The 16,600-nt window shown below is 36.4% G+C and overlaps 1 protein-coding gene across 3 annotated transcripts in view; it reads right to left on the bottom strand.

The window, feature by feature from the left end:
- LOC136409395 (furin-like protease 2) overlaps positions 1 to 16,600 on the bottom strand; it is a 191,549-nt gene that overhangs the window by 86,663 nt on the left and 88,286 nt on the right. For all 3 annotated transcript variants that reach the window (XM_066390859.1, XM_066390857.1, XM_066390858.1), the window contains one exon: positions 5,377 to 5,481. In XM_066390859.1, coding sequence (XP_066246956.1) covers positions 5,377 to 5,481 — 105 coding nt within the window. The remainder of the gene's footprint in view (positions 1 to 5,376; positions 5,482 to 16,600) is intronic.

The following is a 16,600-nucleotide window of genomic DNA, read 5'->3' as shown; positions in this document are numbered from 1 at the left end:
ATGCGCTTCAAAAACGGATCATTTTTGTCACGTTTGAGAAGCGAATCGCAGACGTCAATGCGGCGACACAGATTTCTCTCTGTGAGAACATGGGGAACCCATATATCGAGCTTCGAGGATAATCCCAGGCCTTTCAAGTGGTCATAAACTGTTGAATTCGATAAATTTAACTTCAATCCGATCTCACGTGTTGTTATTCGACGGTTCGCATCAACTAATGCCTTTATGGCGTCTTTATCAGCTTCAACCGGCCTTCCCGAACGTGGTGCATCTTCGACATCAAAATTGCCAGATCGAAATTTAGAGAACCAGTTCTGACACTGGCGTACTGTCAACACACCTTCTCCATACACATCGGTCAATTTCTTTCTGGCTTGAACAGCATTTTTACCCTTTCTGTAGTAAAACAGTAGGATATGTCGAAAATGCTGCTTATCGCTCTCCATATTTAAAAGGGCACCAACCAAAAACTACTGCGTAGAATTAATTGAAATGTTTCACACACAAGCCTTGTTATATGAGCTCTCAAAGCATATAAAAATTATATGGCTTAAGTGTGAGGTTAAGTGCAAAAAAATACCATTAAATCCTCTGTCGGGAAAAAACGAAATTACTTTCCGAACAACCTAATATAAGCAGAACCCTCTTATGAAATGGTGTCTTGGATATTTTGGAATTTTCTTTAACATCACTAGGTAAAAAGAAGCAACATAGTTTTATCAATTTGTGTAATGAAATAAATGCATAAAAAAGGAATATATGTGTATAATACGACGAAAACCTCCAGAAATTGTTCAAAATCTTTTTCAAATTCCTTATTTTATAAATGGCAATTTACAGGCAAATTTCCATTTTGATGGAAATCACACTCCAGAAATGCATGAGAGATAAGACATGCAACATGAGATTTTCAGTAGTGCTACTTGGTATATTGCTTGAAGACGTATTGCGACACAACTCAATTGAATTTAAACGGATGTCTTACCAAAGCAACATATGCTAATGTTGCTCTGAAACATTTCTCCAACCATGTTTCTTGTCGCATTTACTACATGTCTCATGTTTCACATCTCTCGGGTACCTCTAGTGTAGGGCCCGGCTAGATTTTGTATCGATGTGAAAAAAATCCTGTTCTTATAAGATAATGTTTACCTCCAAATAAAAGATATTAAAAATGCACAAAAATGACTGTAGGTAATTCTACTAGTGGTATAGAATACATTCGGAGACGGATTTTCTAGTATAGATATTTTTACTGAAAATCACTGACTTTTAAGAAATTAACAAACGCAAAGCTTTGAGTTTTTAATTTCTCAAAAACAAAGAAACAATACCGAAACCTAATTAAAATCCACCACCTTCCCTCTGCCCACTAATTGGTTTAGTTAGTTATACCAATGCGATCTATTGTGCGCCAAAACCACAAAGGTTCCTCCAATTAATTTAAACCATTTTATAGGCCCTGGCCTGTTTATGCTTTCGTTTTATTGTGGAAAATTTAATTTAATTTTCTTCTTTTCATTAATCAATGAAATAAATGAGAAAACCGGTATTATTTATTTGCCTGAATTTTAAATGAAATTAAATTTTACGATGAAACGGGGCCGATGCGCAACCGAAGCAATTTAGAGTAAAATCGAGGAATAACCTTCAAGGCGGGTACCAACTCTTCAAGCAAAGGAATCAAATAAAGAGTATTGTCTAAGAAGGGGGTGTGTGATAATTAAATTAATTTTTTGACTTGGTAGGTTTTGATAAATTATTATTTAGAACCCTTTTGGCTTAATAATAAATAATTAGCATTCCCTCATTATATTGTCTAATTACAACTATTTATAAACGGTAATTTATTCATGCTAAGGCTTTGTGCGAGGAAAGATTTAATTTAATTAATTCCAGACCTCTGTTTTGTACCAAAATACTGAAGAAACTTAACCAACAGAAACCTAAGGAATATATTAAAATTTTAATTAATTGGCCAATTGTTTTTGGGGCTTAATAGAGTTCATTGTTGATCGACACTAAAATTTCCTTCCAACTTTTGGACTTTTAATAGTTTGAATAACGTTACAGTAGTTGTTAGAAAAATCGCAACCCTGACCAATGTGAATTAATACATTCATCACAGATCACTTTGTTATATGTTCAAATGTTATTATGTGTTATTTATAAATAATTTCTTTGGTAACTCTGTTGAGAAATGCTAAAGTGTGCTTAAATTATCCAAAATATCAGCATCGAAGTGTTTGGTTAAATCTAAAAAGGAGTAATGGAGGATGCCTAACCCTAGTCATAAATCAAGACGAACCGGAGAGTTCTGTTTTATTAACTTCAAATGTACTGATTGGATGATAAATAACGACCTTTAAACACATAAAGTGTTTGAGTACCAAAAAATATCATGACAAGAGCAAACCACATGCCAAAAATAGCACATTCAGACAGGGATATTATCAGGGCTTACCCAGACCCCAGAAACAATATCATGCGAAAAATAAGCCCTTTTCAACACTAAAAGCGCCATAAATTTTACATCCAACAAAATAGGGATTTCTGAGAGGAATATTTTTGCCCCTTTTAGGTTACCGCCGGCGATGTTGAGTATGTTTGTTCGCAATGTTCAATCTCATGGTAAACTCTGCCTTATTCAAATCAAAAATCAGCTTTTTTGTTGCTCTTCTGTATTCAAGTTTTAATGGCGAAAGTCTCATAGATGTTTCTTAAAGTGTTTTTGTTAAAAGTCGTGTTAATTTACCCACGTCCCTTTATTTCGAAGACTTGAATAATAAAGTTAATTAAATGAACTCCTGGGGCTGTATCGTAAGATTCCAATAAAGATATCGAGCAAATAGTTAATTAAAATTTTATGAGAGCAATTTCTTCAGGTATATGAACCTAATATTGCGATATATCTTCAATCAGGATTTAAACCAGAAGAAAACTGTTGAAGGGCTCCCTGAAATTACTGCTTTGGCCCCTTGCCAAGGATACCATCATTAGCAAGCCAAGAACAGTTAACGAATAAGTTTCTGTATCTGTAAACCTTTAATTCAAGCTCGAAAGGGAAAATGCTGATCTTAAATGAATTTTATTAAGCAAACCAGATCTAACTTGGCGGCTAATTGTTCGTTTAGAATTGGTAATGGAGTCGCACTGCTGGATTAATTTTTTGATGAATAAGACATTGTCATCCGAATAAAGATGGTAGAAGTTATTAGATGTTTTACAGCAGGCTTCATCAGGATAGGACTTAGGAGGGCCGATTTCTCAAATAAAAGTATACGACGAGAAAATGGAAATGTGCAGGATATCTGCGAAATGACTTTGAATTTTTGGAAACAAGTTAAATGAGAATGATTATTTAGCTAAACTCAGTTGGCTCCTTACGCCCGTTATAAGCGTGACTGAAAATAAACCTGATTCTTATCTTTGTGTTTTTGTTCATTTGGTTTCCAAACCCAATCTAAAAATCCAATTACATTTAGTCTAATATTAAAGTTTGCAGCTTTGAAATAATTGTCCCCTACCTCAGAAACTAATTTACAATTTCGGGCAGCTATGACTCAGACCCTTACAGTCAAAAGTTAGGAAAATATAAAGTCCAAAGCCTAAATTCGACCGAAATCTGTTTCCCTGACGAATTTCCATAAAGTCGCCGGAATGGTGTTTAGGGTGTAAATGCCGCTCGAAACATTTCATCCCTAACCGAAGTTCACACCAAACCATTTTCCATTGTAGTAGGGCTGACCCAGTTTAATAAAAGTTCGCCTATGTAGCTTATTTATTCGTAAAGTTTAATAAACGATGGAAAACTGTATTTCCCACATGTGTATTAAAAGTTACTTAGCACTTGCTTTTTCTGTTTAAATTCGAATTAGCAGGGAAATTCCAGTCCCAGCTAGATATAAAGTTTTATTCCCTAACATTTTTAGCTGATACAGGGAAAATCATGTTTCAAGTGTTGGGAAAAAGTTTGATATCGTTCAGCTAGCTATAGCTTGTAAGAGAATAAAATGAAATAGATGGAGTTTGGATTTTACGCTCGAGGCTAGGTAGAAATAGAATAGCTCTCAAACTTTTGATTTGAGAGAGAATTACGGCATAATTCACCCAATTAAAACTTTCAAATACATGTAAGTCCATGTACAAGGATCATCATGACTCATTCACGGAAAATAGGCAAAAAAATGCGTTGGAGAAATCCCAGTTTTAATTAAATTTTCCACGACATAATGGAAATTAGCTTTCAAGGAGCATCGTGCCTTTCGAACTGGCACTTAGACCAAATAGAAACAGTTACGGATATTTAACTTTAGAATTCAATTAAAGTTCCAGCGATTTCTTTGCAGTTCGAGCTGCATTTTTATGCCACCGACGCTTGTTTTAAATAAAGATCACGTTTACAGACACAATCATGTTACACGAGTCGATCAGATTCCTCTACAACAAAATATAAAATTCCTCGCATAATTTCTGTCGATAACATGAGGATTTAATTCCATGTTCCATTAACTGCGCATTCCCATTCTAAATAGGTATCGTCATACTATTACTCTAAAATTCGTTAGCATATTTCAATGGAGGGCGCTATGTGAAGCGAGTAGTATTTATTATCCAGCGAAATATCCCATCTACGAAAATATGCAGTTTCTGTATTGTAATGCACTTGGGAACGAGCTTCGTATGGAAAATTGATCATTAAAATTTTGATTGTTCTCTGACACTATTGTCCTCGAGCTAAAATGTATAGAAAAATTTCTGAACGCAATTGAACATCGTAATCAAGAGGAACTCTCAATATTAGAGAAATTAGAAAACTCCCGACCCGCATCTCCTAGTGTAATGTAGTGTCTATAGAACTTAATTGAATGTCTATTTTCTTTTATTATGGAAAATTTCACGTGCTTTGGAGACTAAAAAATGTAAATTCGAAAGCACACGGCACATTACAATTACAATTATGGAGAAGAGAGCTTAAATTCTATAGTTACAATTCAAAGGCGTACGGACCATGTTGATTGTTCCTCATCTAATGGCATAAAGAATGAAGAACAAAGCCGTCTGTAATTAGAATCATCTTTTGTGCATTAAACCTACCTTTGACTGAAACTAATGCCGGCCGTGAGTTTTTATAATGAGTATTCTTTGTAGCAGGCTGAAGAGTTTCGGTATGCCTTTCGTTGGAAATGCGATTACGTTTTTGTCCCAGTTATAATCCACCCTTTTTGGAAGAGCTCCTGTTTTATTGCGAATAATGATAATTATAATTTTAGAATAGGTGCTCATTGCTTCGGCAGCTGTTGTTCTTTTGTGTCGTCAACGCAAATTAAAATTTTAAATTAGAATTGCTCAAAGTTTTTGCTCGGTAAGACTTACCTGAGGTTCCGAGTAGAGGGTTTCGTGAATGTCGTTTCGAGCCTCTGTGGATCTTTTCCTAATGCGTGGGAGTTCGAATAAGTAGAATCCTTTCAGACTGCCAATCTGGAATAAAAATACTATAATAAGGTCAAGGCACAAAAAAAGCTGAGTGTGGTAGATATACAGGGCCCAGAAATTTTAGGGGCGTGCTGGCGGGGTTGATCCGTGAGAATTATACACACAATAGTAATGTCTAGTGGGTGTTGGAAATTTATTCCTGACTATTTCCCGATTACTTCAAATAGAGCAACTGAAAATTCTACCTTTCTTTATTTTGATATTTTTTCGTAACTCGCTACGGTTTTAAGTTTAAAATGACAATGCGTACTTTTACAAATCTCTTCAACAACTTGATACAAGCCAGGAAATAAAATACTGGAATTGAATGTTTAAAATCTCCAAAATGGTTTGTACTTACTACCACAAACTGGGATATATATGAATCCAATCTTCTTTTAAGTCACTGCGGAACTCTTTTGAAAGCACAAAGGTTGTTTTTTAACACCCTGTGTCTTGGAAATGAAGCAATTGGGGACATATGCTTATAGGAACTTATATTTTTATTTTGACTTCAGGAAACACCCTGTATTACCAACGATACTTAATGGCGTTCTAAACGAAAATCCGGAAAACCGAAACGATAAAAGACTGACGAAATTACCAAACTTCGGACGGTTCCCCGGCGTATTCAATATTGAAAGCAGGAGTTTCCGCCTGTTAGAAACTTTCGAGCGGAATAACGTTTCAAACTGATTTTTATTAATTAAATTTTAATTAGGTTGCAGGTAATTTTGTTGAAGTGTACGTCAGTTCGTCAGACTTTTATCTACCGACGTCCATGCATTATAAATTAAACAGCGTTCATTATTTACTGAAGTTGATCTATCGTTTTGGAAGTTTTCTATCAAATAATACATATTCTTCGAAGTTTTTATCGTTTAGGAGGGGTAAACATGGGGGATCGTCTGGCAACATTTCAATTAAAAAAAAACTACCACGTAAACATGTTAGAAAAGTGGTCATCTAAAATTGTCCTGGTGACAGAAAAAGATGGCTCGAGCAGATTATACATATGTAGATTACAGGAAGCTAAAGACAGTTACCTCGTTTCCTCAAATTGATGATACACTTAGGGTACTTGATTGTTTTCGTCCCTGGACTTGAGAAGTGGCTATTGATAAGTGGAGTGCCGTAAGAATGATATGGCGCCGACAGTATTTACCATTGTACGGGACTTTGGTCTTTAAACCAAATAGATTATTTAGTTATACGACCAGCGTTGACCAAAGAAAAGGCTAAAATCAAAATTGCAGGATCCATGAGAAGGATCATACTGAATTGTTAAAAAGATAAATGACTTCGCATATAGAATTCAGGTCGAGCCAAGTCGAAGCCAAAAGTAATTCATGATAATTTCGAAGATCGGTTGATCTCTCTTTACCATCTCCTAATTATCTGCTAGAACTTTCGGAGAAATTATGGAACTTTGTTCACTTTTTTATCCGATATGAGATAACTAAACGCTATAAATTACCAAGAATTAGACATGTTGATCCTTAGTTTGGGAAGTAATGTCCAACAGTTCAACCCATGTAGTTCATATAAATGCTTTAAGTGGCGAGAAATTATAGTTCTAGCTTTTTCGTATTTATACTTAATTCGTGTTTGTAGTGTGGAAAAAGGTTTTCCCATTACTATTTCAAATTGTTTTCCAATGTTTCTTTTTGTTTTTCTGGAAGTTTTGCTTTTTGTGTTTGTTGATACTTAACATTTTGTTAACTTACTGTTTGCTCATTTCTTGACGATATATCTTGAAGAAATGAGAAGTCAGAATAAGCGAAACTAAGGAAATCTGAGTAAAAAAGTAAAATCATCATCAAACAAACTGTTTTGCATTACATCTCCATCCTTTCGTTTTAGCAGTAATTGGCCCAATTTTCTTTTGACGTTTGCCCTCAAACATTAAAGAAATAACTGTTTTCTTTAAACGCACTGTTGCTTGAATATTTTTGTTTTGTTTTATTGTTATCATTTCGTAAATTAGTGCTTGAAACAATGTTTTAAAAAAAGAACGAATTCTGAACGTAAATTGACTTGATCTTTCCATAAATTTCCAGCAAACATTCAGGATTTTATTTCAAATTTCCAGGTGGTCCAGTAGTGTTCTCGAATTACGTGTGCGAATATCCAGAAAGTGGAATTTAATGACTAATCACCAAACTACCGACTAAATGGCTGACTAATCGCTAAACTTTACTAAATATTTATGAACGAACTTAATTCATCAATAGATATTTAGTGAGGTCCTAAACCTACATTAACACCTAAAAATATTGCTTAAAATTTATGAATTTGGGAGCTCCAAATTTTCCAGAATTGATGATAGCGCGTTAGGACATGTCGTACCGTGTAGAAGATTCGGAGAAATTATCGAATAAAACTGATATTTTCATCCGATGTAGGACACGCACTGGATAGATATCAATACCTAAAATCGTTGACCTAGATCCACGAATTAGTAAGATGGAAAACTTCGTCCATACCTCATCGAGTGCACTAAACTCCGGAGCCTACAAGAATCATTACCATATCATAAGATTACTATGTGCCATCCGAAATATCCCCCACATAAAATTCAATTTGTCAGCGAAGGGGGTGCTATAAGAAGAAAGAAACGTTTAAACCTCCTAAATAAAATGGCCTCGAGGGAACTAAGGAAGGTAAGTAAAAAAATCTTCGTCGAGAGACCCTCACGCAGTATATTTGAAACCAGAATAACGATTGGAATTTTATATGCAAACAAAAAAGTATTCGCTGGTCCCACGGGGCCGCATAGAATAGGAAATAAGACAGGGGGTGTTACGAAGCCTGGTATAAGAATTGTAAATTGGGAAATAAATCTACCCACATCAAAGCTGAAGTTAATTCCAATTAGGTCCAAGAAGCAGCGGGGTTAAACCCATACTCTTTCAATCAAAACTTGCAATGCTGATACAGTATTCCAGAAACAATTGATTACATTTCTGGGAATTGCGGGCTTAATTATCCCAAATTACCAGGTTTAAAGCCACAATGGCTTCAACTAATGTGCTTCTGGTGGATTACAGCCGCCTTGGATCATATTATGTGAAAACGTAGGTATATCTAAGACCTAATGCCAATTACACCAATTTGCATTTAATGGCATAATACCCTTAGCTTCAAGGCATACAATAGTACAGGCAATTACATTATCCTTCCGAATTGATACAGTTTAGGATACAAAGGCAAGTAATATATTCCAGAATGAAGCGTTATTGGGAGAGAAACACCCAACAGCCTGGGGGAGGGTTTAATACGAAAACATAAAAACATAATTAGAATTGATTCTAATTTGCACATAAATAAAAAAAATAAGGAACCGAGTTCCTTCGCGTAAATCCTGTGGGATTCCGCGTATAATGGAAAAATGAGGAATAAAAATATATGATGGGGAATATATGAATAAAAATTTTAATACTCCCTAGACAAAGGGGCTTGTTGTTTGCTGTAGCCGGGATAAAGATATCAACGAAACCTCGGCAAAATCTGTTAGAAATTGTAAATGCAGTGTCGAGGAGTGCCGAGACTTTATTTCCCCAGTTTTATATGACCTAAACCGAATTCCTCTTACGCAAAGAGACATGTCAGCTACGGAGTGTTGTCTTAACTCTGAACTTTCTGATAATAAGTCAGCTGCACTGGAAACGAAACAGAGAAATTCAATTGCGGTTTATATTTAATTACATGTGAACACGTGCTTTAATTGAGCGATCCAACCGTGGAAGTGCCTTAAGGAAGGTAGAGAATTAATGTTGTAACAGTTGAGGTCTAACTGGCCCTCCAGACTGCGGTGTTGAGGCAACGCAATTAGCTGAATACATGTCAAACATCGCTATCTCGTTCCATTAATATGCAGGTGCAACTTGACTTGTGGGTATGAATTTTAGTGCTGCAGACATTTGAGGGATTGAGGATGGATATAGTCATGTTCATAGCTGAGGTCCCGTGTAGGAAGGTTCCAATCCGAAGAGTGACAACTGGAATGCACCTGCCTTCTCAGAAATTTCAGGTTCAGAAACACATAAGTGTCATGATCTAATTAGCGGATGCTATTTTGATTGGGCGGAGTTTGGAAGAGATTGAAACTCCAATTTGGTAGTAAAGCGGAACGTGTTAATCATGTTAACATCTGATAAACCAACCTAATGGATTTGCTTTCATCTAGGCAATCCGAAACTGCTCTTACCGCACTGGAAAATGTGGTTGATCATGTTCAATTATAGGAAAGGATGTTGAACAGATCTTAATCCCGACATGATCTGAGTTGCGGATGAGGGTTGGAGTAAGAGGGAACAGGAAGTAGATTTACTAACGCCTAGTTTAACCAGGGGTGGAAAGAGTACCTATTAGGATTTCAAGAATTAAAAACCCGACATGCGGCAAGTTCAAGAAGGAAGAACAATCTGATGAGCATTAGCTGATCACTGGAAAATGCTAGATAAGTAGCAAATTCAGGAAGAATTAAAAATTTCTCAGACTCAGGAAGGAAGAAAGGTTAATACAACAAGCAGTAGGGTGTTAAAATTCGCCAAATAAGAGGAGCGATTCTAAAGAGGAAATAGAAAAAAAAATTATAAAAACAAGCTGAATATTTAAGAAGGAAAATGAATTCAGCGAATGCTGGAACAGTATCGAAAGGAAACTCTATCAAAAAGAATAAGAATCATATTGATTTGAACTTGAACGATGGAAAAATTAAATGAACCTCAAAACATAAGATGTAAAGGATATAAGACGACTTTTATTCAATCTTAATGAGGCTGTGCTAATGACCACTTTAAATACGAAATTCCCTCCATGTATGCCTGAAAAAATGACGACAGCTGGCACGAAACGAATATGCTGGGAGTTTGAGCCAAAATTTAAAATGAAGAAATAATTACTATCAAAATTCTACAATAAACGCAATAAAACCCCATAAATTCAAGTTCCAGATGCTGTCGATTCACGTGCCCAGTAAACATTTAAAAATTCAAAAACACGATATCTGTCCATCCGCTTAAATTGGAAAAGTTTCAGGCGAATCTCATTTCCAGTTCTGATATCGGCAATTAAATTTGTGCCACTTCCCACGAAACGACATTCGCTAGGCAAATTCGGAACGAAAGGTACACGAAGTCTCTTTTTGTACGCTTTTTGTATTTTATAATTTATTGCCAGATAAAGCGAACCATTGCGGCTTCTAGAGGCAAAATATTTCACCTGTCAACCCTGGCTGCCTCCCATTCTAATTCTAGTTCAGCTTCAGCCTGATAGTAAATGTTTTTGTGTATTTTCCTTTCGAATACGTTTTCCTATTTATCTGTCTTTGCCCACTGAAATGAGTCGCTTTATCAGCGCGATGAGCCCAAGTAAATATTCACCATCAGAATCACTTGAAGAGCGTTGCTACATTGAGAAAGTATCAGAGGCCAGTAATTTGTTCTCGGTATTTCCCTTTAGAGGAAATGAGAAAGAATACCTCAAAACCTGTGATAAACATGTGGGCCAAAAATACAAATGCTAGTCGTTTGCCAGCTGCCTTGAAATATGTGAAATATTTAGTAGAATTCATATTTCATACAAAGGAATAGCGGTTGCCAGGTTTAGACAGGTACGTTAAGGAGAAAATAATGGGACTTTACCTTCCTGTTGTGGAGTAATATTGCTAAAACGTCATATATCGCCACGCCACAACGTTACCTGGGAAATATTAGACGGCTCGAGGCAATTACCGACGTCCTTTTCGAGTACACACCTTAAATTTTCGTAAAGTAGGTATATAAGAACTTAAAGTTTAACAATAACACTCAAACACCGGTCCTAGAGTACAACCTCAAACACACCGTACAATTTATGGGCTGGAAGGCACAAAAAGGAATTTCGACGGGAAACCTTTCTGCAGCGAAAAGGGTCACATATCATCAGTTCAAGAGATCGAGTGCTAAGTATCCCCACAAAGAGGACGATTTTTAAAAAGGGTCTCTTGTATATTCCCCTGATGGATCGATAAAATATTTGAGGTGGATACTCAAAATATCAATGAATTGAATGCTTTTACAGTGTTTTGCTACGGTGTGGTGTAGAGTATTTTTCCCATAACCATGTCAGGGCCAGGTGCAGTTATAAAACTTGCCCAACAAAAAAAAAATTGATCCAAGCTGAAACTTCTTTCTTTCGTTAAGGTGGAAGTTAGTCAACTCCGACATGATCGAACGTTTTTCTAATATTTGCCCAAGAAACTTTAAACTTACAGCACTCCCCCTTTTCAATAATAATTAAAGATAGATTAGTAGATTCAGTTTAAGACACCTAAATTGATTCTGGCGTACGAGCAAACTATTTAAAATTCTCCGAGGGCGTCAAAGTTTCAAACCTCGAAAACTCCGTTTCTAGTTTTAAACCTAAGTTTCGGAAGAAGATATACTTAATTGTTTCTTGAGTAGTTCGAGGCTCTTTAGGAATCTCCGAACTTTCGCAATTAGTTCGATTTCTAACTTTCTATTTGATATTTGTGTACTTTCCCTGAATTTATTGAACATCGATCATCCTCAGCTATAATTCAACATCTCGAAACGCTTCAGCAAGGCACTTTCCTGATTAAACAATGTGTTTAAAAATTAGCAAATGAAGATGGGGAGATGTAGACAAACATCCTTTAGTAACATTCGACAACTGAGGTGAATAATTTAATCAAATTAGTTCAGGTTCGTGGCTTTAATGTCGAATTAAATTGACCGATTAGATTCAATCCAAACCTTGTTGACTTGATCCTAGGAGAGAACGTCCTAATGGTGTCAATACACACCTGAAACTCTTAGATCAAATTCCAAATGTAGATGCTGCCGGTTTTAATACCGCAGATTAAAATGTCTTTTAAATGCAAAATAACCTAAACGGGTCGTTTAAAAGACGTTTTAATTGCGTCGTTCTGACAGCACTACTTTCCACTATAATTTAAGAGGCATCAAGGGTAATTCAAGAAGCGTCAAGGGTACTTCAGGTTAGTCAACTGGAATCTAGACAGTGCCAATTGTAATTTAGGTTAGTCAACTGTAACTCAGAAAGCGCTAAGTGTGATCAAAGTAAGTCAGCTACACTTCAGAAAGGGTCAGTTGTAATTCAGAATAGTCAACTGAAGGTAATTCAGAGAACATCATTTGTTTGCTATTCAGAAAATTTGAAATTCTATTTACATTAGGTAGTTAAATGTATTTCCTTTCTCAGCTACTTTCCACGAGGCTTTTCAAACTGATTGATGTCCAAGATGCAAGTACGCATGTTAAGTTTCCATTGGAAGTCTTGTTTTATCATTTAATGAGACACAGAACTCATCGCTTCTTGATTACAAAGTTTACTGAATTATACTTCACGCTTCCTTATAAATTATACATGACAAGTCTCAATAATTCTAGCAGTTCTGAATTAAACTTCACGGTAATGGTGCCTATTTATTACGACATTTATTATTGATAATCCTTAACAAGCGACAGTATCTCTTGATTCATGGCAGTCTACAAGACTTATTTATTATTCTATACAAAAACAATAAGAATATCTACATTTCGAAGTTCGAAAATAGCGTATATACCTCGAAAATAAAGTGTCCTTTAATCCCTTAGTGATTTGCTACCGTCTCTCTAGTCGGGCAGCAAACTTCGCTGCGGGATTAAAACTTCTATTTTGGTCCCTTGACATATAATATAGTATTTTTGTTGTTGTTAAATATTACTAGGGGAAGGCGTTGAATAATAATATCATGGTGGCACATGTGGTGCTAACTGCGGCGAACGTTACTGTTTATGTCGAGATCGCTCTCTATAATGTGTATTTATGTTTCGTGTTTACCACATATTACTTGAGGTTAATTTTAAGATATTTCGAACGTTTTCGAGTGTGTAATTTCAAGTCCTAAACAAATTTTTTCACGAGGGTCTTAGTTTCATCGCCTCTGTCACTGACAGAGGAGAGCCATCCATAGGCAGGTGCAACTCCCACACTTCCTGTTAAGGACTTTAGGTTATTGCTTTTTGCGTTATTCGCTTAGTTAATTTATTCGTACTTCCAGCCCCTAAGTTACGCCCATGTATATCGGTACTGACTTGGAGGATTCCATGTGGGGGCCAGACAACTGTACTCATCAGGTCAAATCGAAGGGTTCTTTGTGGCTGGGAAATACGCTATTTTTCAATAAAAGCTCTTAAAATTGGACTATTGCCGGGATCTGCAAGTCGGCGCGTCTGCAATACTCCAATAAAAGTGACTTGTGTACATATGGCTGCGATTTATGGCATTAGGCTCTCTCATAGTCTTTAGCGTCTCCTGGCAGTGGTACGCTCCTGCTCGGAACTCCTCAGTTTTAGTATTTAAGGGGCGAGCGAAGTAGTTTGGGCTCTCTTTTTCTCTCGGTCCTCACTCTAGTCATGTAAACAAAAGCTTAGTTCGTGATCCGCCCATCTAAGCGAACTCCCGATTAGTACTTAGGCCATTTACTTTTTTATTATTGATGTAAGTGAGAAATTCATACAGTTCACTTTCGAAAACCGAATTGTTGTTTTCTTGGTTTCGTTTACCGAAGGAACCTTAACACTTCTCAATAGGTGAAAAATTCGGAGGGGGCTTAACCGTTTATTGAGCACTTGACTTTCGTAATTATCTCCCTAGTTTAGGCTGTTTAGGATCTCGGTTATGCATGTAAGCAAAATAATATTTGGTGAGATTAAGTCACGCAAACAATTGCTGGACTATTTGCTTTTGTGAAAACGTGAGGTATCATCGTAAACCCATATTAGTAGTGGAAGCCGGTAATCGAATTATAGGGGTATAGCCCGGGTTAAAGTTTAGAACTGCCCCAGTCGATTTAGTTACTCCATAACTATTGCTTCCGAAGTAATACGGAAAGTTTAATTTGAGGGACCCGTGATCGGAAGTTTATGGGGTTGCTATTGGATTTTAGGTTCGGTTTACCTTTCTGTTTACGACTGTTATAGTTTCTCTTGACTACCACGGGATTTGGAGCTCCGCAAACTACAACATTGTGTAGGCAGTAAACCCAATACTACTAGGGGAAAATTCCTAATTAAAACATAATAAAAGAAAGCGGGGAGTAAAGGAAATAAGTAAGTCATCGCCACTTCCAAAACGAGTAATAAATTTAATAAAGGACCAATTCTGACCACAAGTGTTCATTTGGCAACATGTTTGAGGACTGTTTATTGTCTACTAACACGCAAACAATTGAATGGCTTGGGGAAAAATACTGGACCGGTCCCGATTGTGGTCTGGAAATCTGGAAAACATGGTTAATTCGGTCGTAAAAGTTCTAATTTATATTGCCATTCCGGCGAAAACCTGTTTTAGAGAAATCGAAATAGTGAAAAATGTTAATTGTGTGCAGTTGCAGTTGGGCGCATTTATATATCCCACGGCTTTATGTCTTTGTTCTACTTGTTTTTTTTCACACAGCAATCGATGCTATTTGCGCTACCCTGAGATATGGATTAAATGCAAATTGTATTTTAATTACTTTTACGTACAGTATATTGCCGGCAATTAGGGAATATAAATTGAGGACGGAATTTAATTTGATGATTGCACATAAAATTGTTCTGTTCCTGCTACTTTGCACGGAACAAAAAAAATTTCCCAAATCCCTCCAAATTGAAGTTTAATGTTTTAACGCCCCAAAAAGAAGGTAAACAAAAGTTTTAGTGTTGTTTTTGATGGACAAAGATAAACTACTGCACGTCCCACGTAGTTAACTGGCCCTCCAGGATTAATGAGCCACTCTAATATCGCCATATCCATCTTGGATCTTTTTAGACGCTTTTCATCACCGCTATTTAATTAAGTGTTTCAACATTTTCGATACACTTAAATTTTGGGCATAAACACATTCTCGGCATTTGGATTGATAATAGAGCTGAGGACAACGAGGGATCGAACCCGGGAATATAAATGCGCAGCCAGAATATTCACTGAAATTTGGGGAAATTAATAAGTCAAGACTGTTACTGACCTCCGGGATAAATTATTCAATAGTTTTGGGTGCGGCTTAGAATACGTCGGTTTGTCAAAATTATTAATCACCTACGATGAGCTAGGGACAATTTCTGTTAGGGATTGAATGCATATAAAACGACCTCAGCATTTCCAAAAGAGAAAAGCCTTTTTGAAAAATAAATGGCAGCTATTCATTTATCGGAAATCTAATGGGACAGCTCCAGAGCAGTGAACCGTGAAATACATAATAAATATCTTCAAGTGGCGATATGAAGTTATAGCGACCACCGCTTTATCGAACTTATTAATATCCCCTACGACAGGTCCGATAAATCAATCCATTCCCCCGTATGAAATATCGCGAAAATATGCATGAATTTTATGATTTATTACCTCATCGCTATCACATTGCGAATGACCCTCATCGGATTTGTTTTCTACATACAAATGTTTGAAGAATTTAAAAAGTGATCATTAGAAAAACCTCAAGTAGGCATTCGTGGATGAATTCGTTCGTTAAACTCTTGTACGTTAGATCTTTGATGGCAAATGGCTTAATCGCCACATTACGTTTACGGTTCACAGCCCAGTGCGAGGTTTCTTTTTTTATTGATCGCCCTTTATATGTGGGCATAAATTATTCGGATACTCGACAAAATACATGTGCATGCAATAAACCAATCGCTTGCCAAATTGAGTTTTGGTGACGAAACTGGCAAACAAACACTAAATTTGCGCCGAGTAAGTGCAAGGCAAACGGAATTATCTGAACTAAATATGGAGGGTAAACAGCCAAAAAGCCATCCAACTGAATTAGATCGAAATTGTCGCGTGTATAAGGCCTGATGAAGATAAGACAGTTGGAATGCAAAGGCCATTAACAGGCAAAATAATCCAGGCAGGAAATAAAGGCCGCACTGTATTACGCTACTACTAAAAGCAGAGGCAATATCCATTAATGATATGCAACGTGTTCCATTAAAGTAACTTTATGTAATTTAGAGGTGACAAGAGATTCAGGAAAGGTGTGTTGATTATACAGTGCGAGCAAGTGTATATCTCAGTAGCTATCGGAGAAACGATTAATTGCACATATTCGATTTCTCTCCTTCATCGCAGT

Source organism: Euwallacea similis, chromosome 6 (genome assembly GCF_039881205.1).
Source record: "Euwallacea similis isolate ESF13 chromosome 6, ESF131.1, whole genome shotgun sequence".
Classification (NCBI taxonomy): domain Eukaryota; kingdom Metazoa; phylum Arthropoda; class Insecta; order Coleoptera; family Curculionidae; genus Euwallacea; species Euwallacea similis.
Note: the sequence above shows the minus strand (reverse complement) of the source record. Positions and strands in the feature narration are given on the sequence as shown.